Source organism: Passer domesticus, chromosome 4, assembly GCF_036417665.1.
Source record: "Passer domesticus isolate bPasDom1 chromosome 4, bPasDom1.hap1, whole genome shotgun sequence".
NCBI classification, from domain to species: domain Eukaryota; kingdom Metazoa; phylum Chordata; class Aves; order Passeriformes; family Passeridae; genus Passer; species Passer domesticus.
The window spans coordinates 61,029,382-61,051,362 of NC_087477.1; the positions used below are offsets into that span (position 1 = coordinate 61,029,382).

The 21,981-nt window shown below is 44.4% G+C and overlaps 1 protein-coding gene across 3 annotated transcripts in view; it reads left to right on the top strand.

The window, feature by feature from the left end:
* Positions 1-373: 373 nt before the first annotated feature.
* The window catches only part of RBM47 (RNA binding motif protein 47), a 77,698-nt gene continuing 56,090 nt past the window's right edge, over positions 374-21,981 (top strand). Inside the window, exons 1-2 of one of the 3 annotated variants that reach the window (XM_064418328.1) lie at positions 374-504; positions 659-799. Coding sequence is in view for 1 of the 3 variants with exons in the window: in XM_064418326.1 (XP_064274396.1) it covers positions 1,872-1,900 (29 nt within the window). In the remaining 2 variants the exon portion in view is untranslated. Of the gene's footprint in view, positions 515-658; positions 800-1,698; positions 1,901-21,981 lie in introns of those variants that run through there. The other 2 variants (XM_064418329.1, XM_064418326.1) reach the window with 2 other exon arrangements.

Here is a 21,981-nt window from a genome sequence, read left to right on the forward strand (position 1 = left end):
CAGATGTTAATTGGGGTGAGGGTCATGATACTAATCAGTTGCACAAATGACCTACATGGGGAAACAAATAGGTGAATAACATCTCCAGGTCACCACTAGTGGTAAATATTGCTCTGTTAAGTATTTGCATATACAGATGGAACATCACTTGTTCGTTTTGGGATTTTTGTTGGTTGGTTAGGTTTTTGCTCTCCAGAAAAAAAAAAAACCAACAGCAAAAAAAAAAAAAAAAAAAAACAAAAAAACAAACAAAAAAACACCACCAAAAACTGCTGCATTTGAACAAAAATTATTGAAGGGAGAAGAACAACTTTTTTTTTTCTGTTTCATGACAATGCTAGCAGGAATTACTACTTTTAAAAAAATCTGCTGGTGTGTGCTTCCTGTTCCAGTTTGTTTAGTCACAAGTCTGAGTTAGATCTCTCTTTTGGTTGGTTTCATTTACTATAAACAGGTCTTGTGCTTTGTTTCAATACATCAAAGCCCTTAGCCAGGCACAGACAGGTAAAAGGGGGTAAGAAAGTTTACAGTCTTGCTTCATTGTTTCTTTAAGCGTTCCAGACAACGGTCAGAGGGATCAAGCGGAGTTTAAAAGAAGGCTTCGTTGTTGGGTTTTTTTTGTCTATATAAACTGGTTTCTCTTTTGTTCCTTTTCTAGAAACCACATGTAACTTTAGGTCAGAAAAGTGTAAAATGTGGCACTTTTTAAACCCGCGTTACCGCTGCCCTGGGGTAACTCGATCAGGCAAAGGTGCAGGCTCCTCTCCCTGCTGTGCTGATGCCTGCTGCCGTCCTTCAGGTGAGTACCAGGGGTTTATTTTCTTTTCAAATATCCATCCACCTGAAGGAGGCAGATGGCGGAAAAGGATATTTTCTCATGACTGACACTGCCAAAAAAAAAAAATCATCACTGTTTTATCCCTTTAGAGATAAACGCGAATCACTCCCTCCCACAATATTTTTAGTAAAGCTGCTCTAAAAGTTTGCTTCCTTCCAGCTGTTATAGATATATATCTATATATATATATATAGATAGTCCTTGCATCTCTTCAGGTTTTCTTCTCTGGGTTTTGGGGCGTTTGTTTTTTTGGATTTGTTTGTTTGTTGTTGTTGCTTTGTTTCTGTTTCTGGTTTTGTTTTTGGGGTTTGGGTTGGGTTTTTTGTTCATTTGTTGGGGGAGGGGTTTGCTGTTGGTGTTTTTTGGGGTTTTTGTTTGTTTGGTTTGGTTTTTTTAATCTGCCCCCTTAAAACAACAGGAATGCTGGCTGGCCCTCAGCCAGCCAGAACTCAGCAAGCAGGGTAAAATTTCAGTTCAGATTTACGGGAAGGTGTTGGGAGTAAAAATCTGGTTTGGTGAGTTTAAGGCAGGGAGTAGTCCGGAGACAACCTTGCTACTGTGAGTGTGGAGAGAAAGAGAGGAGGGGGGGGAGGAGGATAATAAAAACCACCCAGGCTGGAGATTAGAGACCAATTTTTCCCCTGTCCGAGTTTCAGTGCGTGTTGCTGAGCTCCCGCAGCCTTATCGAGTCTGCGGGCGGAGTGCCGGGGTGCAGGAGCCGCGCGGTGCCGGCAAAGAGCTCAGCGCCCGCTCAGCGCCCTGGAATGTGCGGCTTAGGGCAGGGGCGGGCAGGGGCTTCGGCTTAGCTGGTACTAATTGCGAGTTTTAGTGCTCAAAAACTCTGTTAAAAAGAAAAAAAAAAAAGAAAAGGCAGCAAAGAAGCGAAGAGCCAAGAGAGCAGGAGAGGGTGTTAAGACTGGGAGAGCTGTTGCTCCAAGCAGCAGCGCAAGGAGTTGCTCAACTCTCGCTTGGCAGCGCGGTAGGAAGGACAATGCGTTAAGGTCGCTACCCCACAGCGCTGCCGCTGCTGCGAATGGTGCTGGGCGCTGAGGTGGGCTCCAGGTAGGTACCGTCGCTTTTCGGTCTGCTCTGCCCTTCCTCCGTCCTTAGCTGGGCATTGGATTGTACTCACTCTTCTGTGATTGGGTTGACAATGTAAGCGATCAGAAGTTCACTCAGAAAATACGTTTGAAAGTGTTTTTAGGGGGGAAAGGCAAATGGAGAGAACTGCAGAGGTTTTCGGTGGAGTTTTGGTGACTCTTTCCAAGTGACAGATTTCTGGTGATTCTAAAGAAAGATGACAGGTGAGAGGCAGGTACTAAAAAAGGACAGATTGAGAGGCGATTTGCAGATCTGAGAGTTTTAATTTAAAATATCTGTTTCTCCATGTCAAAGAAAAAGCACAGCGTGACTTGCCTAATGTCTTTGGAGTCAATTTCGGAAGTAGTGTTGCGTTTCATGGCTGTTTTTTCTTTTTGAGCACTTAAAATGCTGTAGTTTGTACAGACCACAGAGCCGTGGCACAAGTGACAGGAGGTGACAAGAGGGCTCCGAGTCTGCTGTCTGCCAGTCTGTTATAGACATTAGCATAAGAATGGGATCTTATCTGTGAAAAGTTTCTGAAGACCATTTAGAATACATGTATCCATCGGGAGGTCAAGCATCTTCACGCTGAGATATGCGTGATTAGGGTTCATGGTGAAAGAAGTAGCAGATTTAAATTTTTTTTTTAGAGGTAAGGCTCATTTCTTCTCAGGAGCTTGAAATAAAACTTTGAGCTAAAGCCAATCGATTGTAATGGTTAAAGATGGGCTGGGACCTTACAGGTCGCAAAATCCCCACCAAATTTTATCGGCTCAACTGGGCTGACCTGGCAGGAGGCATCAGACGGGGCTGAAATGAGCCGCCCGAGGCTAACGCAAGCCGAGTATCGGTGCCCCGATGTGTCTCCCAGACTGCACAAATGATAATTTGGACAAGCCTGCAATTATTGTCTCCCAGTGCGGCCGAGCTCACATGACGCGGGAGGGGAGCCGCGCGCGTTTCGCAAGGCGGGGCTCGGGGTGCGGGGTGCGGGGCTCAGGGTGCGGGGTGCGGGGCTCGGGGTGCGGGGCTCGGGGTGCGGGGTGCGGGGCTCAGGGTGCGGGGTGCGGGGCTCGGGGTGCGGGGTGCGGGATGCAGGCGGGGTGCGGGGTGCGGGATGCAGGCGGGGTGCGGGGCTCGGGGTGCGGGGCTCAGGGTGCGGGGTGCGCTGCCGGTGCGGGACGCGGGGTGCGCTGCTGCCCGCGCAGCTGCCGCGCCCGGGGCCAGGGGTCGCCGCGGTGTTAAGCGCAGCCTGGTATACAGCTGGAAACCGGGAAGGCAGCGTGTGTTCTCAGAGAGGAGGTGGAGATAAGGCCGGGAATGGGCCGCTGCTGGTGTCCGGCAGGCTCGAAGCTAAAGCGAACAGGCCGCTGACTGCCAGATAAACGGAGACAAGCACTCCTTTTGCACATTCGCTCTCTCTCCCGCCACTCCCCTGCATATTCCCGTGCTGAGAGAGGTTGTTCTCCTGGCTTGTTTCAAAGCTGTGCATGCTGCCAGAGCTGAGGGCAGCTGTTCCCACCTCACCTCTAGCCCAGGGAGAACACAGCACCCTCTTCTGCTTTTGGGGTCTGACCTCTGCTGAGACACAGGCTCCGGGCCCTCAGTGCTGTCAGGGAAATATTTGAAGTTTTTGGACTGGCATACTAATAATTTCTGAGTGCTCCTGCTGCAGCTGAGGATGCAAAATCTTTCTTTGAAGTTTTAGAAAATAAAAGAATGTGCTGCCTTCAATGCAACGGATTTTTTTAGAAATGGAAAACATTGTAATAAAAATATTTAGTATAAGCAGCGGAGAAGGTAGAGCCTTCAGCGAGTACTGTTTCTGTGTCAGCTTGGTCTGAGCCCTTGATCTTGCGTGGCCCTCACCTGGCAAATCTATCCCTGGCACCGGGGTCTGCTTTTGCAGCTTCCCACATTTTGGAGTCTTGGCTTCCTCCACATGGCTGAGCCCCCTCACTTTGCTGTCACTCTGTCAAATGCTGCACCCTCTTCTGTGAAAGCTGTGAGAGCATCTGACAGGTAGAGAAGACAGGGGCTACCCTGGAGAGGTGTGAGAGTACCTGTTGGGTTATCATAGCAGCCCACAGCGCTCTGCAAACTCCAGCAGAGGTGACACCACGTTTATGGGTGAAACAAAAAGGTAGTCTTGGCTTTTTCATTCAAATGGCCCTGATCACTTGTGTGTAGTTTCCTGAACCAATATTGCTGTGATTTACTGAGAAATTTAGTAGGGGCAAGTATGTGCTCTTCTTGAATAAACATGGCCAGATCCTGTTCATGTTAAAAAAAGAAATCAATGATGAACATAAAGATCAGTTTTGCATTGTAGCAAGGAAGCAGAAATAACAGATTAACTGTAAAGAGACTATCTCCATGCCTGTATGTGGCTGTATGCAGTTGCCTTGTTTGTCATGAAGTTGAAATCTCCAAATTACCGATTACTTAAACCAACAAATCCTTCTTTATATTGTAGTCACTTTGAAATTTGTTTCATAAGGGAATTTTTAGGAGCAATTTTCAAGTTTGTAAAATGGATCCCGTGAACAGGATATTTTTGTCTGCTCTCTTAGCAGAGGGAAGGACTCTGACCTTTATCTTTCCAGTATGAGGCCTAAAATAATATTTCTTTCTGCTGTAGTAATTTTTTTTCAATAAAATGCTTCTGGGTACACCTAGCTCTTGCCAAGATCAGGAACATCTCAGTAGCCTTGCTGAGACAATGCAGGCTTTGTATAGCTATGGCTGGTAGGGCTTTGGTGACACAGTAAACTCAACAGAGAAAAGCAACTTTTTAGTAACTGCAGAGCTGACTACCTGATACTTGAGGACATTTTTGTCCTTTCCAGGCTTTCATTTGCCCTGATCCCAAGTAAGATTTTATTTGAAAAGAAGAAAGAGGTTTCTCATATTTTTAAGTATGTTTTACAAAATATGCTTAGAGTCTGGATGTTATCTTTTGCTTAGGTAGGTCATAAAGCTGAGACTGAGTCAGCACAGATGGGCTTATTTGCCATGAGATGGAAAGAAACTACAAAGGCTTGAGAATCCTCAACCTATAATAATGCAACAACAGTAACTTTCATGTATTTCCAAAGGGAGAACAGCTTAACCAGCCTCTAAAAACTGAGAGGCTTTCTATCCTATTTTCCAGTGTGAGAGCCATTGGAAGGTTTACTCTGGAAAAGCAATACCCCGAGTGATGTAGCTGAGTTTGCTTTCATGTTTTGGCCTTTGAGTATCCAATGGATGGGCTGGAGTTGTGCCATAGAATTAAACTGAGGTGCTGCTTCTGCCTTTTTGTCTTTTACCAGAGAAACTTAGCTCCACCACAAGTCAGGGTGTAGGCTGAGTTTCAGCAAGTTGAGTTCCCAGTAACATTCAAGATGTCATTCATGATTGCTGTGTCACAGACCTGGGATTCCTGACCTGGGTGTTTCTGCTGTGTGGACCTGCTCTTACAGGCAGAGCAGAAGGGCTCTCACTGCCATGTGGGGCTTATGCACCAAATAGCTGGTGAGTGGCAAGAGAGGGGATGGATGCAGGTGGAGCACAAGGAAATGGTGAGGGGTCAGCTGGGTGCAGAGCCAGAGCAGCATGCCAGCAGACTGGCTGCTGTTGGGCTAGCTCAGCAGCAAAGGAGAAATTTTAGAAGGAATTTCAGGGAGGTGAGCAAAGATCCTCTGCAGCTATGATCAGGGAAGCAGTCCCAGTGAGGAATCATGAAGGAAAACAGAAGGGCATACGATGAGAAGTGTAAAGTGGGTGTTCATAAGCTGCAAAATACACCTGGTTGTGCTATTCAGCTCTGCCTGCCTAGGCAAGTATTGTGTGTAAGGACGCCTTTTATTTTATTTGTTAGAAGATGGAAAGGGGATCAATAGGAGCACAGAAAATGAGCGGCACATTCAAAGCTATGAAAATTACTCTTGAAATGATATTTGGAAGATAAAACAATGGATCAAGATTTTAGATCAACAGTGGATCAAATTATGAAAGAGCAAAAAGGAATGTCACCATTCATGAGCTAATGTGAAGGTGAGACTCCAGGGAAGCATTTAAGTTTTGAGGGCAGATAGAATAGCCAATATCTTTGACATGCATGCAGAAAGCATCAACAGGTCTTAGCTGTACCTTGAAAGAAAGGCTGCCCAAATAAAAATTGTGCCCTGCCTGCAAACAGAGCAGTATGGTCACTGTGGAAAGGAGAGAAAAGTGACTTTGGGTATTCTTTGAGAGGGGGACAGTATTAGAGCCTCTGCTTTATCCACATATAGCTGGAAGTGATGGCTGGGCTTTCAGCAGACCTGAACGTTTCTAGCAGAAGAGAAACAACTGAGTGGTGTTGGTTGGGCTGGATATTATGGGGGAAAGAATCGAAGAAAATTGAAATGTAGGGAGAATTTTGCAATTTAACTTGGTATAGAAGTAAGGGCTAAAAGCAAAAGAGAAGTGACAAGGGTTGATGGAATGGAAATTGCAAAAAGGCAGAATGGTGGACATAATGGGGGAGGCTAATGGATGGTGCTGAATGGGACCACTTGTAGTCTAGTGCAGGAAAAACCTAGCAGTAGATCGCCTCTGGACAGTGCATGCCAAATAAACAGTCTTTTTAAATGAGGAAAAGAAAAGGATTGGGGCAGAAGAGGAACAGAATTGGTAAAATGGACATAGCATGACAAAGAGGGTGACATGGGTCATCAGCATAAATCAGCAGCAATAAGAAAATGGGGAATCAAAACCCAAGGAGGAAGGTGATGGACTTGGGTGAAGGGAAGGCATTTGCAGGGCTGGGAAGAGAAAGGAAGGGAGAAAATGACAAATGAGCAATCCTTGAAAAGGGGAGGAGGAGGAGGAAGAAGTGGAGGAGGAAGGAGACGGGAGAAAAAGGTCAGCTCACTGAGTATGATCCCCAACTGAAATGAGAAAACCTGAGACAGAGGTGCTTTATTAGGGTTTGAAAGCTGTGCTCAAGATTTCAGGACTTGTAAGGGTGGAATTGTGAATAGACTGTGGCTAGCAGGGATTTAAAGCTGGAAGTTGTGCTGGGGTGACAAACAGAGGGTATGAGGTGTGAGCAGTATGCAGGGTGCAACTGTGGGAGCTCTTGTGGCTGGGGAGGGAGGAAGAGCCAGAGCAGGGAAAAAAGCATGAAAGGCAAGGAGAGAAGGTAGAGTCAAACACGATCATGCACGCAGGGACATGTCCTCTAGATGTTTTTGCAACAAAAGAGCACGTTCAACTCACCTCAATTAAATATTAACATTATTACCATGACTTAAGGCCATGTTTCTGGCAGTAAAATTTCTGTTGACTGTATGCTGAAATTTCACCAGAGTTCATACACTACTATTCACATTCTAATGTGTGTTAGTCCTCACAGGAAGCACTTCACTGTCATTAGCATTTTCATTAAAGGTAGCACTAATACAGCGCTGGAAGCTTACAGGAGCTTAGTTACAGTAAAGGCTGCTAGCAGACCTAGACTTAATTGGTGAGTGCATTCAAACTTTTGGGACTGCAGTATAGTCCGTGGCTCTTGAAGATCTATTCTGTCTTTATCTTCTTGGCCTCATGAAGCAGGCAAGAAAAGACACAACTCATCTGACTTACTGAGTGCACACTTTCGATGGATGTGGAGGTGCCTCTGGTTGGGTCAAGGAGATCTGAATGTGCTTGCTGTTCCTGCCATTTGTGGTGTCTTAGTCAGTGTTTACAAAGTAAATGGGATGAGTAGATGCTACTGACAAAGCTGTCTGCTCACCCTGAGCACCCAGGCCAAGGGTGGCTGCAGATGTACCCAGCGGCGTTGCACAACCCCAGGGCCCAGAAGCAAGCTTCAACCTGGGCAGGGCTCAAACAGGCCACAGTTGTCCTGCACAGAAGGAAAAAATGTGATTTTCATAGAGGATAATTGTATTGAGCAACAATAAACAAAAAGGCTTTTACATGCTTCTTCCACATACTGAAGTCCCAAGTCTCAGCTTACCAATGTGAGTCACAGGTCAGACTGTATGTGTGCAGAACAAATCTTCCTAAGCACCACAGGGGTGGCAAGAGGTGTCTGGGATGTCAGCACAGTGCCCTGCCTTCTGTGGTGGGTGATCAGTGGGAACAGGGTCTGAGACAGGCAACACCTCTTGAACACAGCTGTATCTGTGTTGTTCTGCTCCTCTCTGCCTTTCCATCTGGGAGCCCTCCCTGATATTTTAAGGTCTGTTCTCTGACCTGTGTTTCACCACAGGTGTTTGCAGGTCCTTGCTGGAGGTGGTGAGAAGGTGTCTTCCCATGGTCACTCTATTTCTCTCGAAAAGCTCTGGTTTTCTGCAGATAGTAATCTGCAAGCTTACACTCCTGGTAAGCAGCAAGACTGGTGAAAAATTTTAGTTTTTACTGTTTGTTAACCTTGTGAGTCTAAGTAAGAAAATTCCTGTGCAAATTCCTGCACAAATTCCTGGCTATTCCCATGGCCACCTGCCTCAGGGGAAGTTTATCAGGTACACTGTCTGGTTGATATACAGGGCACTGTATAAAACCTACAACTCTGAGGAATGTGGGATGAGCTGCCAGAAGCCCTGAGTAAATACAGCAAGTATTGCTAAACCAAAGGCACTGGTGGTCTTGTCTGTTGGCTTTCGCATCAGAATGAGGAAAGCCCAGGGTGAGCATTTTGCTTACAGAAGAGTTTCAGGGCTTTCCCCCCTCCTCTATCTACAACATTATCTGGAGTTTCAACAGTGGCTTTTTGATTCCCATCATCTCCCAAAGATGGGTTTGTGGTGGTGTGCCAGTGGGAAGAGAGGCACCTTTAAAAAACACAGAGATTTGAGAGGTGTTAACAGTGATCCTGCGGGTCTCTGGGCTGTGGGGTTGCTGAGAGCCAGTTGTGGTGTCCATTCCATTGGCCTTTACCAAGGAGACTGAAATCTGAGTCAAATCCTAGCATTTCTATCTATAGATCACTGAGGTTTTGGGTTGTTTATTTTTAAAAGGAAAGGATATTATTTATATTTGTATATTTATACATATAAATAAATACCATGTGCACTATAGCTATCAACACAAATCAGTCTCAGTGCTGGATTTTCAATTCCTAAAGCACTGTAAGTTACCATTTTTATCTCTGTTTCAGGGAGATGCTCTCATGGGATCATTTTGCCCACTGTGTCATATTTTTTTCTCTCCCTCTGTATACCAGAAGTACACTCTTGAAGAGTGCCACAAGACATGTGCTGTTAAAGAACATACTACATATATAAAAGAGGTGAAGCATGAAGGATCTCTGCCTCTGTATTTTCCAAAACATACAGCAAGGTTTATTTCTAAATAAATGAGTTGAGTCAAAAATACAGGTTATCCAAAAGGAATTTAAGCAAAATTGCTGACAGTGAGGTCTACTTACCCATGGGCAGTGTAAGAAACTTAATTTTATGGAAAATGCCATGCATCTGTAAGCCTAGAAGGTTAAGTTCTCAATAAAGCTTCATACTGGTAATAGTGAAAATCAGTTAAAGACCTCAATTCTCAGCACATGCTGCCAGTACACAAGACATGGACTGAACAGGGGCTTTGTAAGCTGGGGTGTAAGTTTATAGTATCTTTGGAAGCACCTTCATGTTTTTAATACACAGGCAACTGTATGTTCTCTATTTTGTTGTACTCCAAAGCAATCACAATGGATCCTGCTGCAGTTTGGGAGCTGTAATTGTGTTGTAATTGTGGATACAAGGTTATCTGTCCCCTGTGCCCTAGGAATACTCACAAATGGGTCAGACAAACCCTTTGCAGAGCTGAGGCTGGTGCAAAGAGGATTAGATAAGCTTGCTAGTTGTTGTTGTTGCTATGCAAGTTTCTTTTGGAGGTCTGTGTTCAAAGCTGGCTCACTGCTTCCCCATCTTGAGAGGCTCACCTTTGCCTTCTGGCACTGGTGCCAGTTTCTGGGTCTCCATGCTCTCTGCATGCTCTCTGTGTCAGTCAGTGAGTCTGGCACTGTGGCCAGGGATCTGGCACAGGATACGTGCTCTGAACTGGCTTGTGTGTGCCCTGGTGCTCCACAGACCACCCACTCTGCATCCTTGCAAACACTAGACAGCTGGATGTAGAGATGTTAGAACCATGGGAAAGCAAAAGGGTGAACCCCCTTCTGGCTAACATCAGGAGCTTTAAATGACAGGCAAGGTGGATGAACCAGACTTTTCACTGTTTTTCTACATTGTTTGAATGTGGGTTTCAGCCACAATACCAAGACACAGAAAGGGCTTAGCTTCTGCCTCAGCTCTGATGAGGGGACATTGCTTTTTTGTCTTCTAAACCAAGCACTGTAACACGAACAGTGTGAGATGAACATAATTTTGTTCATCCTTCTGTAGATCCAAACCACTTATAGCACATTTCCTCTTCATCTAATCTTATCTCTTTATGTTGCAATCCTTGCTGTGCTTCCCTATTTCCAAACCAAAGCACAATCTTTGTGAAAAAATAATCTGAAAGCTGCTGCCATTTTGAAATGTGGCCTTTTTCAAACAAAGAACATCAGGTGCTATTTGACACATTGGTTTGTTAATCCTTACCTGGAAATTAACTGATGCCAAAATCATTGCATTCTTAAAGCTCCTGCAAATGTCAATCACTGTTAAATAAAGGTTTCTTCTGAGTTCACACGTACTATTGTACACATATGTGCAACAGGGTGTAGAACAAGCCAGGCAAGAAGCAAAAAGTATACAAATGACTGGTTTTGCAGGAAAAGCACCAGTATAAAACTTAGGAAACCTGGGTTCATGTCCCTGCCTTGCCATAGAAAATAACACGCATGAGTTAACAACGGTACAGTCCAGTGGTTTTTGTGGATATCTGTTTTGTGTTACTGGTCTCTGCTGGTATTGCTGAACATTGGGTTGTGAGGTCTGCTATGGCCAGTCTGTGGGGAACTTCTGCAAATCTCAGGGATTTTTCTGTGTTTGGCTTATGCCTCCATTTTGATAGGGTTGGGCCATTGTGCTGTGCGAGTTTTGGGGGAGAATGAGGGAAGGTGCCAGTCACAGCTGGACACCTAACCCAAAATTCTGGCAGCCCCTGGGCTCCTTGCCTCAGCTGCCCTTCCTTCAGTCCCACAGCCCTGGGGTGAGGGGGACTCTGTGAAGCACTGCAATGGCACAGGCTGTCAACGGATGGGAAGGGGGCACTGCCAGCATTTCAGGATCCAGCTGTGGCCCTGTGAAGTGACAGCAAGGTCCTGCTGACAGAGCAGTGAGCAGCACCTGCTATGAAACTCCAGGGGCAGAGGAGAGCCAGGAGTCCCCAGGATGTTGGTGGGAAAAGTCCCACGTTTCTGCTTCAGATGGAAAAGCAGCTTGAAATGTACTGCTAAAGTGCCTGTAGCTTTGGTGTTGATAAATAAATATAACTGCTGTAGCCCAGTCCAGAAAAAGGTGCCCACACAATATAACCTACAGAGATCTGGGACTGTAACTGCTCCAAGTGCATGACATTTACCATCCAAAAGTTTCCATTATACAAGCAGATGTAAAAGGAAGAAGACAGAGCAACTCTGGTTAATAAGGATGTCCTGCATTTTCGATTAGGAGACTATTTTTATTTGCTCATAATTTTGCAGAGCTCTGCATTGCATGGCAAGATGCCTGAGGCCTGTGAATTGTTCTGCATTTACCTGTATGGAGGCCCAAGAGTCACTTAGCCTAAAAGTATTTGGCAGTTTGTGAAAATCAAAGCTAGAGAATCTGGTTTTTTTCAAACTTTTGCAACTTCTTCCTAAGGTTTCCTAAGTACTTGACCTCAAGCAGGGAAGTGGCTCTTGTGGAGGGGTCAAAGCAGGATATGAACCTTTGAAAACTGAGTTTCCATGTGTTTACTGGAAACTTCAACTTTTAACTTCCAAGTCCCCAAACCCACTGTTGATACTGCCTATGCTCTGAGAAAACTTGAGTTAAAGTTCTAGCATGAGTCTGCTGGGCTCTCTGCCCTGTGTTCAAGAGCAGTCTGTAGGGCATCTAAAGACAAACCAAGCAAAGAAACGGGTACTGGGGCGTGGGGCTCCTGAAGAACAGGTTGAACCTAGTGAGAAGGGAAGAGGGAGAAGAGAGACAGAGAGGCAGGAGAGAGAAGACCACTGTCTGCCTTGAAAAGCTGATGCAGAGTCAGAAGGCTGATGGAAAAGGGGATTTGATAACTCAGAAATGACTGAGAAGAGGTGGCTGGGCAGGGAGAGAGCACACTTGGGAGCAAGGTCTGACATGGGGGATTGCACTCAGAGCCAGCCAGGCAGGGGTTCTCAGGGCTAGAGACAATGACAGGAGGAAGGAAATGTGGGAGTCTGAGGTACTGCTATTGGACAAGGGCAGGAGCAGAAGAAAGGGCATGTCATCCAAGGAGACTGCAGCCCAAGCCAGAGCATTTTGGGATGTGAATTCAAGGGTATTCACCACTCCAGCTTTCCCTCAAGAAGCTGTAAGGAGTCCCCCACTCCTGCCTCTTCCCTCTTTCTCTGCTGCTGCCCTGCCTTTGTCATTTACTGTTCCTTTGTGAAACAGAAGTCCAAGCAGTAAATATCATGTGCTACCCCTCTGGTGACACACACATCAGTAGGATGCCTCATGATGGAATTTGGGGTTGGGTTTCAGTTTGCATAAAAAAAAAATACAGGGAAGCTTAGGAAACCACGCACAGATATATCCTACTCATAAAAATATGAAGTGCTAGATTTATAGTCTGCACAATCCTAGTTTGCCTTCTGTTTTATAAATTATTATAGTATGATCGTGGCTTTTTGACACATTCAGTGGTGATGAGGGTTTTTGAAGGAGCCTTGCCATATGCCATCCATAAAAATGAGAGTGGACAATGAACTTTAAATATTTAAATTTTTTTTCTCTTGCCATTTGGGATGTAAATGGTTCATACTCTTGAATTCCTTTGTTCTGAGGAGAGATTTATTACTCTTTGGCTTTTTAGTAGTGCTCATTAGTATAACATTTAAATACTTACAAACAGTAATGAGATAATCTGCATAACAACCATTTGATATTTATTTTCTAAAAAATAGGGACGCAGGCTATAAATGAAGAAGTTTGCCACAGTTTTGATTATACAGTTTAGGATACCAGGGCCAGGCACAGGTGAACTTGCTTAGATAAAGGTCGTCTTCACTGAACAGTGTAATTAAGGGTAAGCAAGCTCTAGCTGTAGGCTTGTGTCAAGCTAAGAGGTTGTTTTGGGTGGTCACAAATACACGTACACAAATAAGTTGATGTGTTATTTCCATGTTTTCAAAATTGTGCAATCACTTTTTTTTTTTCTGTAGTGTGGAATTTCACTTAGAAAATATCACCAAATGTAACGATATAAATGGAGTAAAGAATTCAGAAATTTAATGTTCGCCTCGAGGCAAAACAAATTGTCCTCTTTTCTTGTTTTATTTGCACTTCAGCTACTCGTATAAGTCAGTCACACTGCTCACCTCATGACTCCACTTTCCAGAAAACTTAGTTTTGCTTAAAATCCACATTTTCAAAATTCATTTCCCAAACAGTTCCTTGCAGCTCTAAGTGCTTGTCGCTCCTGCAAGAAAATTGCAGTCCAGAAAATGTTCCCATCTGGAAACAAGGAACATGCCACTGGTCACCATCTGTACAAAGCTTGGTTTAAATGACTTGGTCAGTGATACACAAGATCCATGTGCAGACCAAAGGCAGAAAGCTGTAATCAAGAGCCTGTTTATTTGCCTTAGCTGTGGGTTCCCCTTTCCTGCAGTGCATCAGGTGCTGTCACCTCCGTTGTCTCTGGCAGAATGGTGGGGACAGCAGTCACTGTTGGTCTCTGAGCTCCTCTGCAGGAGCAAGGCCACCCCCTCTACTGCATGCCAAGCAAAGGAGGCCCCTGTCTGCCATGAGGGTCCAGAACAGTGTGAGACCAAATCTGCAGCACCCACATTCCAAATACGAGGTGCTTCAGGAGAGCAGCACATTGCACCACTCACCCCCCATGCACACTTCTGCAAGATCCACCCAGACTCAGGCTGGCACCTTCACTTGGTGAAACATGGGAGTCAGGGCAATGGTACCTGGCACGTGTCAGGTTGGAGGGTACCCACAGAAAGCCCTGCAAGGCTTTTGTCCCTCCGGGGCTGCAGAGCTGTGTTGGAGTACACCAGAAATAAGTGCCTGGGGTGGGGAGATGCCAGCCCCTGCCACTGCCTAGTCAGGGTTCTGTGGGGCCAGGAGGAGAACTCACAAGTAGAGGCACCCCCATCATCAGTGGCTGGTTAGGTATTGGGCTGGAAAGGGAGATCCTGGGTTGTCATTTCTGTGCCATGGCCCCTTTCTGTGTTTTATCCCCATCCATGCACGTTCGTAGGGTAAAAGAGGGAGGAGTAAACCATGGCTTCTCATGGATGGGAGTCACTCACAGTCTGAATTCTGCTGACTTAGGGGCTGGTTTGAGGATGCAATGGTCCCATATGCATCCCTGCTGGTCAGCTGGAGATCTGATGAGACTGGCCAAGCAGGACAGGTGACCAAAACCTAGCAGGTTTCAGCATTGCAGCTGAAAAAACAGATGAAAACATAAATGAGGCTGGTGTCCTCTGCATGGTAAGAAAAGATAGGGGGATAAAGAAGGAAGACATATAGTGAGGAGTGTGCTGAGGACTGGGATATTACCCATGCTAGCTGTACTAGGGTTAGACATTTCCTTGCTTAGGGAATATGTTCAGCATGGCTCTGGCACCACAGTGCACCTCTTCCAGAGATCTGTTTATTAAAGTGGCTTGTAAAATGGCAGAAGTCAAATTTAGCAATTTATCCTGTGCTGTTGAGCTGTTTTACTCTTCTTTTCCTGCTGGATGACAGTTACAAGGGATAGCTGCCCAAAGTTAAGCTGTTTTCAGGTGAGGAACAGGAGGCTGGTCAGAGACTGAGATGATGGGACTGTGGACTCAGGGTTGCCCACCACACAGGGCTGTGTTTCTCCTTTGCCTTTGCCTTCAGGCAGCCCATGGCTGAGGCACGGCTGTACAACGGGGCTGCTTTCCCTCCCATCCCAAAAGCATCTGTGCCTCAAGAAAGGTGCAGGATCAAAGCCTAAATGCATTAGATTTCATAGCCAGTGCATACTGGCAAAGCTTTGGTTCTTTTTAAAGCAAAAATGGAGAAGTGAGAAACACTTGTTGCACTAGGTGCCACAGATAGCAGAGGGAAGGCATCCCCTGGTCAAACAGCTTGGAATCCAGGGTCAGAAATGAAGCACACAGAGCAATCTCCCTAATTCATAGCAAATGGCTGAAGATAAGGATGAAAACTCCTGTCCTGGGTGGGCTGCAACACGGCAGATTATGCTACAGCCTTCATGGAGCAAACCTGAGGCGTGAACATGTTTGTGGAAACTAACAGGTCAACAATTCACAAATAGAGAAAAAGACCTCTCAAAAAAATAGAAGAGTATGAACCTTGATTAGGGGACAAAGCAATTATACTCCTCTTCTAATCCATGGTGGTAGCAGTACATTCCTTTTCATGCACTGTGCTTGTGCTCATCTGCACTTTCTCTGTTCTACAAGGCCACAGGCTCTGAGCAGGACCTGCAATACCTGGTGATTGCTTTATAACACAACAGTAACTTTTGAAAAGATGCAGGACTGACATTATCATTTAATGTCTGTCCATTCCTCTGGTCATTTAATAGAGCAACCACAGAGAATGCAAACCACCCTCTTTTCATCTTCAAAGCTTTTTCATCAGGTCTGTAGGCTGGCCCAGCTGTACTGGCCAGATCATATTTAGTTCCTTCTCTGTGTGCTTCACCTCTGCTTTCTCACACTGACAGTCATAGGGGCCATACCTGACCACCAAAGCAGGAAACATTCTTCATCTAATAGCCAGATTTCGCCTGTCTAGTGGGTATGTGAGGTGTGCTGATACAGCAAACAGGGAAAGCACAGCCTGAGTCTGGTGTGAGCCAAGGCAGCTTGCAGTAGTGACCATCAAGCAGGTCACAGCCACCTGGGCAGTCTAAGGCTAGTAAGGAGAGCCTGAGTCTGCACAGGTTATGCCCACTTACTTGAAACTGGTGAAAATCAGCATGTGGCTTTCTGGCTTTCAAAAGCTGAATTCAAAAGCGGGTCAAACCCGCTGGAGATAACATGCATTATTACAGTAGTACTTGAGTGAGGTGAGGTTTTCTGGTTTTTTTTTCCTTTGTATTCCCTCTCTATTCAGACTTTGATTTAATATTCCTTCTCTCCTTCTGTTTTGGTTACTTTGTGTCTTAGAGCTTAGAGATTTCCTGCCCATATATTGAAAGTTTTTAATGAAGAATTTCAGCAACAGTCAGAGTTACCAGTAAAAGCCCTCTGCAGATTTTGACAGAAGGAGTTATATGAAATTACTTCTAATCTCTTTATCCTTGTCACACCACTCTGCTATGCAGTAATACACCAAAGAATTTCCAGAAAGCAAAGGTTGGCAACTTACAATACCTACTCACTTGGTTGAAAAAATAATTAATAAAGGAATTGGGATGTGAATTCAATCTGCTACTTTGTTAGCTGAGGGACAAAGGAGGGGAAAATTAGGGAAAGAAGACTGGAAAAAGTAAATGTTTTCCCAGTTTAATTTTTTTAAAAATAAAAACTTGAGGCCAAGCAAGCCATTTCCCTCAAAAGTTTAGATCATGTTCTGAAAGTTTAAAAAATGAAGTGTTTTGGTTGACTTTATCATGGCAGCTCTCAATGGCACGTGGTTAATCCCTGTGGCAAAGCAGAGTGCAGAGTGGCAAAGCTGCAAGACAAATACCAGTATGTCCTTGAGTGCACCAGTCCTGTGCCTGACAGGTTTTCATTTTTCACCCCGTTGCATAACGCTGGCACGCACATCCGACAGGCAGCGTATGGAACCGTGTGAGCAGGGCTTGGTCCTGCTTCCACTCCAGGCAAGGCCAGTACTCTTCCAGTTCCCAACAGAGGCAAGCTCATGGCATGTTCTGGAGCTGACAGCAGCCCAGTGGGGAAGCCAGGCAGCAATATTTTGGAACAGGTCAGCTGTCTCCTACTCTAGTCCAATCTTACCTGTACTTGTGTTAGGACTCAGCATTTGAAATCCCATGACAACGAATGAGTTTTGTCGCTTGTTTTCTCAGATTTATTTCCTTGAAATTAAAAACAAGAAAAAAGGGTAAAAAACTCCCAGATATTATTTCCTCCTAATATACATGTACATGTATATTCTATATACATGTACAGAAAACAACATATTGATTTTCTTGTAGTCTGTGTTTGTCAATCTTAGCCAAGCACTGTGTGTAGGTGTAATGTGATTTAAAAAAATAAGATGAAATGTGGGTGGGACTGAAAATGCAGTTGCTGTTATTCATCTGTTTATGCCATCATACACGTGTGATCAGGCTGTGATCTTGTGCAGCAGCCTAGGAACCTATGGATTGCTTGAATCATCTTCTGTAAAAGAGCCAGGAGATTTGTTATTTAACACTTCTACTAGATCAGCAAGATCTGTATATACTACATTTGTATTTCATAGCTACAGCCAGCCTCAGCCCACACATGTGATGAAACATCAGCACAGAAATCCATACCCATACTTTTTTCTTTACAATATGCAAGGTCATCAGGATTTCAGCTAGGATAAAAATATGTGTAAACAGCTTACATACTTACCAAAAGTGAAGATTTTGTAAAAATAAAACTATTGTAAGATTGGGTCAAGTTTGCAAAACAGACTATCTGTATAAAAATTAAAATATTTTCCAAGGAAAATATTTCCAATTTTCAATTTTGAGCACTTTATGTGGAAATTGAAGGAACCTCTAAAGTGCTGGGGAAAAAATTAAACTGAAATTGATTTTTTATTTGGTTGAGAAAAGCAAGTAAAAAGAATTTTTCTTATTTCTGTTTGTGGGGTCAACTTGTGATATAAAAAAAGAAAGGCTGTTTCCACACCTTTAGCTTTGCTACACCTCCTCAGAAGGAGAAAAAATGTGGCACTGGCACTTGCTTGCTAAGCCATCCTCAGCTGGATAGAGTAGGGAGTTTTTCCACAGGAGTCCAGTCCTTAATGCTCCTTCAACTCTCTGGAAACTTACCTGTGACGTATGCAGACCATCCAAAAATCTTAGGTACAGATCCCTTATCACGTTTTTGCAGGCTCAACCACATTCCTGCTTCCACAGAGAGCAGTTCTTCTAGCTGCAGGCAGTACAAACTTGCAGTGCTAATTATTTGATCATCCGCCTCAGTATTTCCAGATATAAAAGATTTCTTTATTATCCTTGTTAAATAAGGAGTTTGGTTTTCTATCTCCGTTCCCCATTAGCTACATCTCTGCTAGTAAATCAAATGCTCTCTGGCACAGGGGCTGGCTGCCTCCAGAGGAGGATGCTGTGTCCCCTGCCAAAACCCTGCACTGCACCCATGCTGTGTGTAAGGTACGCTCCAGGGCTCACCCTAACCTCGTTCTGTGCTGGGAGAGCCATGATCTGCCCTCTGCTTTGGGCAGCTGGTATTTAAATGACACGGGTCCAAAGTGTGTCAGCTGTTCTGGACCTTAAAAGGTGCAAGTGGTTTCCATTCCAGCACCTAGGAATGCTCACTGACGTGGTTTGACTTCACTTACTTCTGTGGAGGCAGTTCTTACATCTCTCCCTTCCTCATTGGCACTGATCAGCTCAACAGCCTTCTTTCAGAGGCTCCAAAATCAGGTGTATACTTGTTATGTCCCCAAGCAAAGTATTTGCATTCAAATAAAAGTATAATTAGTGCTAGCAGCTTTAGCAGGTGTTCTAGAATGAGGCTGGTAGGGAAGAATGAAGGCATCAAGATAAAAACCTGGGATCCATGGGATGTCTGCCCAGAAAGGAGTGAAACAAGGCAAAATGACAGGTAGCAGCAGATGCTGATGGAGAGGGCTGCTGGCTGCTGCTGAACTGAACAGTTTCACTGGGAATAAAGTCAAGAATTTCTAAGCAAGCATAAGACATGAGTCTGTTTGCAGAGGGGGAGAAGGAGGAGTCTGGAGGCTCTAATGGCCTGGGTTTTGTGGGTTTTTGTGGGTTTTTTGAAGGGAGGAAACATTTGTTCAGCACAAATATGCTGTGGATCCAAGTTCAATTTTCCCTAACCTATTCTTACTGGGGATGCAATTGCAAGTTCCCTACTGGAAGAAGAAAACAGTTGACTTCTGATTCCTATGAAAAAGCAAAAGAAGCTGACTCTTTTTAACTGAGACCTTGCTGGAAGGACAGGGTAGAAAGTCTTTGAGAGGCACTGACTTCCCACCTGGTCAGTACAATGAGACCTGTCCAGTTTCTTAGTGCAGTAGAAGACAATTTTTTTTATCAAAGTGGACAGTTGTGTTGTGCTTAGCCAGCTTCTGGGGCTGTTTGTATATACCTCTTTAGTCAATGAGCTATAGTAGTAAACCTATAGAATAATATAAAATACCTACATGTCATTTGCAAGAAGAATCGAGATCAAGACCAATTTTTACTAAAGCTGGTTTTGCCATCTCTATGTAGGATACATATATTGCCCTGTTACACTGCAATATTGAATTCAAGGAAGCACTTTTTCTGATGGGATATACCTGTCACCTGAGACTTTTGTTTCACCTATTGGTTTTGTTATCCACTCCTTTCACCCGCACACAGTGGGGTAGCATTTTTAAGAATTAACAGCAGCAACTTTGTTTTCTGAGTTATGTCTAGTTTAACTAACATCTAATCTTCTTAGTTCTTATACCCTCACAAACAGAGGTTTGTTTGGCTAAAAACTTTTAATTAGCCCAATCACATGGAGCAGGTATTTAACAACCCCCAGGCAAGCCCATTTCAGACATCAGAGGTGTCTCACCACCAGATTGGGAGAGCTAATTCTAGGAGCCTTTTGCTGCAGGCTGCAGAACTTGAATAACAGGGTTGGTGAGTGGCTGGCACCCAGTTTTTCTACATAAGTGGGCAGCATTCTTTAATGGCAATTTGCTGGCTCCAAACAGCATTTCATGATCCTTCACTTACCCCTCATCTCTGCTCTCCCTCCAAAGCAGACCCTCAGTTTGTGCTTGCACAAGTTAAGCCAGCTCTGAAGAAAGGCAAGGAACTTCTCACGGGATTGTTAAGACTTGTGAAGACCTGGCATGTTACTGGAACAAATAAACACATAAACAGACTGACTGAGCAGAGAACCCACTGAACTTTTGATCTGAGTAATTTGAATCCAGGAGAAACATGGCTTGAGCAGTACATGGGTCCTAACCCAGGAAGCACAGGGTCACCGCTGCAGGGCAGGCAAGGCTGGGGGAGAATGCTGATGCCAACGGGACCTGTGCTCCTGTGGTGCATGAAATCAGTGAGAAAAGGAGTGGCTATCACCAAGCAGAAGAATTGGTACTTGTGAAAAAGCAGGAATAAATGCTTGCATAATATGCTTAATGTGCAATTACTAACTTCAGCCTGGCTCTGCCACAGAACCAGGGCCTTGGTTGTGCAAAGCCCACCCATGAGCCCATCCATAAGTGATTCTCAGGTCCAAGCTGTTTCTCCAGCAGTGTCTCGAAGAGGGATCCTGGGGGGCTGTGTGAAGTATTTAAGAGTGCTCCTCCAGCAGGTCCCTGGGGAAACCAGAGCAATATTGTGATTGTTGAGAATGGAGGGAAGGACCATGAGTGGTGACTCACAGGACCATGAATGGTGACTCACAGGGCTATCACTTCACTGCACTTTTACAGCAGTACTATCTTCCTCTGCTCTGTCTGCTGCCACTGTGGTGTTTTGGAAACACCTGTGTCAGTAGAAGTGATGCTGACCAAGTCACCCCCATTAAGTGTGCTGCCATGGAGTTATTTCTGGTCTATACTATCTTAAATTTGCTTTGGAAAATCACTAAACATAGTAAATGTAACTAAGTAAATAAGTGAGAAAAAATTTCAGCATCTTCTATTTAAAGTTGTGGAGATGTAAGCCTTCTATATCTACCACTTCGAGCCCTCAGTTTGCAATATCGTGAGAGCTTTCCTAGGCATTATCTTTAATTGATTGTCAATTAACCTGAGGAATTTGGTACATTTGCCCCACCATTCTGCACATATTCGTTCCTGGCTCCACCTGCTGTTCTTCAGGATGCCATTACTTACTCTCAGGGAGGGGAACCCTGGAGATGTCTGGAAGGTCTGCATAGTGAGCAGGGCAGGATATGCTTTTGGGAAGCATATCCTGCATATACCTGTGAGGAATATGACTGGCCAAGCTGATTTTTACAGATGTGGTTATGATGAGCTGCCCCTGTTGTAAACAATTAAAAATGCCCTTCTGCACCATTATGGGAGGTAAACCAGGTAGCCATATGGTGCACATGTAAACACAGGGTACCTGGTTTAAACATATTTGCTTGTGTTCTAGCTAGACATAAAATCAATTTTTAAAGCAAATTATTCTGATGAATGGATGTAAAATCAATTGAAGGTATGTTGCCTAAACAAGATCTGCTTGATCAGGCAGAATTTCCATTCCAGCCCACTTAGTGAGAGAAGTTAAAATACCAAAAACATGGAGCATTAGAAATCGTTTCTTAGGAAGCCAGCTTTTAAAATAGTGTGCTGACTGAGCTCATGAATTTTTTGCTTTCAGAGGGCAACTGAAAATCTTACTCAGTAATATCACATGCAAATATTTGCAGGAAGCAATAAATATATGAGTGCTTGCAGTGGTGATGACCATCAAAAGTTCTGTTTTCTGGCTTACTTACAATTAACTGAAAGCAAGCCATAAGGCAAATTAAAATGTGGCAGAGTGATGTCAGGAAATACAATGAAAAGTTACTGAGTGTATTTAAGTAAAGACGGGATCTTACCTATAATATCCTAAACTTAATACACCAGGTAAAGCAAAATCTTTGGTACTTTGCAAAGTACCATGAAGGGAGCAATGCAGCACTCATACTGAGTGCAAATTAAATATTTGAGACCAGGGGCCTCCACCAAGTTTTGCGTGGCTGTTGTGCTCAGTGTGCTCAATGTTCAACAAGTGGGTGACGGCTGAAG